The sequence below is a fragment of the Octopus bimaculoides genome, chromosome 28 (genome assembly GCF_001194135.2).
Source record: "Octopus bimaculoides isolate UCB-OBI-ISO-001 chromosome 28, ASM119413v2, whole genome shotgun sequence".
Lineage (NCBI taxonomy): Eukaryota > Metazoa > Mollusca > Cephalopoda > Octopoda > Octopodidae > Octopus > Octopus bimaculoides.
The window spans coordinates 3,010,177-3,012,320 of record NC_069008.1 but is presented as its reverse complement, the minus strand read 5'-3'; the positions used below and the strand labels follow the sequence as shown (position 1 = coordinate 3,012,320).

Here is a 2,144-nt window from a genome sequence, read left to right as displayed (position 1 = left end):
TATATATATATACTCCTTTACTTTTTTACTGGTTTCAGTCATTTGACTGGCCATGCTGGAGTACCGCCTTTAGTCGAGCAAATCACCCCTAGGACTTATTCTTTGTAAGCCTAGTACTTATTCTATCGTATTTTTTGCCGAACCGCTAAATTACGGGTACGTAAACACACCAGCATCGGTTGTCAAGCGATGTTGGGGGGACACACTAACATATACACACACTCATACATATATATATATATGGAGGCACAGAAGAGAAGAAGAAATGAAGAAGAAGAAGAAGAAGAATGCAGGAGAGCTATGATAGTAGTAGGATGCTAAATGGTCAAGTGCTCTGAAAGTGACCTGTTGTGGATGGTAGTAGTGATTGAATTCTTTAGACATCTCTTTTGAATGAATTGTTTAGAATATTTGCATAGGTGTTATTCTAAACAGCAGTAGTGGTAAAGTTAAGAAGGAGGTGGCGTAGAGGAAGAAGAAGGCGAAGAAGAAGAAGAAGGAGAAGGTTACGCAAACAGCAGAATGGGATGCCACTGCATAGCGTAAAAAATTTCAACATTTCCATCAGGATACAAGACCAGATAATGCAACAGCTTGAGTTTCAAGGACCCGTAGCTCTTCAATATCCTCTCGAAAAAGCCTGAGAGAACTTCATGGGGGTGGATGTAGGTGTCTTCAAAATGAAACTGGATCTCTTCTTGTCATGTGATTCAGATGAACCACCAAGAAATACAGCAACATCAAACTTCCTCATTCACCAAATGCCACATACTAGTGAAATTGTAGCAAAGCTAATGGCGGTGCTCCAGCATGGCTGCAACTCTCAGGCTGAAGCTAGTTAACAGAAATAATACATTTCTCAATCTCTCTGAGGCGGTGCTCCAGCATGGCCACAGTCAAATGACTGAAACAAGTAAAAGAATAAAAAAATAGAAGAATATATACATATGTGCATGTGTGTGTGTGTCGTTATGTTTGTGTTTGTTCACCTCCACCACATGAAACCGGTGTTAGTGTGCTTACATCCCCGTAAGTTAGTGGTCTGGCAAAAAGGGTCTGATAGAATAATTACCAGACAAAAAAAAAAAAAAAAAAGGTCCTGGGATTGATTTATTTGACTAAAATCCTTTGAGGTGGTGCTTCAGCATGGCCACAGTCAAATGACTGAAACAAAAAAAAGATAAAAACGTACGCGTGCTTGATGGACTTCCTCACAGATCTTATTCACTAAATTCATTCAACAGGTACTGATTGGTTATTGGTTAAGGTTATAATTACGTAAGATGCTGGAGGGAGGGATTGAACTTAAAACTATCTGATTGTCAAACAAACTTCTTAACCACAGAACCATGTCATTACTCACGGATGAGACTCCAATCCCAAGCTTTAAGCCCTAGGCTGTTACCTCCACCATAAACAGCAATCGTAATTCCCTAACCGCATCCTTATTAAAAATATGAATCACAAATTATATGAAAGTATAAATCACTACTCTATGCATTTTAGAGCATGCGTAAATACCTGAAGGGAATCAGGCCATCAAGTACTTTTTTGTTAATACCTGCTTTAGGATATCCCTACGGTAGGGATTTTTCATGAAATAAATTAGGTAAATTTTCAATGTGTATGGGATTGCGAAAGGACTTGAGCGTCACCAGACAAATAACAATATTTTTTACGGAAATCAACGAAATTTTGTTCGGTTTGGCAATTAACATACTAAATAATTTTTAATTTGTAATTTTAATAATGTAGAAAATCCTTTCGATATTTATTTTCGATAAAAAATCCGAAAAGTTGTATTAACGAAAAAAAAAAAAAATTATAACGTGTACCAATGGGTAACCAATCAGATTGAAGAACAGTAGTAACTTTCAGCCAATCAACGAGGAGGTGGTATATTTTGAATTTTCAATTACAGCAACATTCTTCTCTCTCAGCTGTGTTTCCAAATTTCTCAATCTCGCTTGTTTGTTGGTTAACATTTGTGATTCTGCTGCTTTGGTGGGCATAATTAATAATTGGCTGTGTTAATTAACGAACGAATTATTATCTACAGTCTACCGTTATATTCACTAGGGAGAATTCGGGTTAAAAGAATATATACCAAACCACTCGAGACACGCCGTACTCTTAAGTAAGTA

The 2,144-nt window shown here is 37.2% G+C and overlaps 1 protein-coding gene across 1 annotated transcript in view; it reads left to right on the top strand.

The window, feature by feature from the left end:
* The window catches only part of LOC106883785 (cell division cycle protein 20 homolog), a 42,723-nt gene that overhangs the window by 21,330 nt on the left and 19,249 nt on the right, over window positions 1-2,144 (top strand). The window contains exon 2 of the mRNA XM_052977628.1: window positions 2,080-2,137. Coding sequence (XP_052833588.1) covers window positions 2,080-2,137 — 58 coding nt within the window. The remainder of the gene's footprint in view (window positions 1-2,079; window positions 2,138-2,144) is intronic.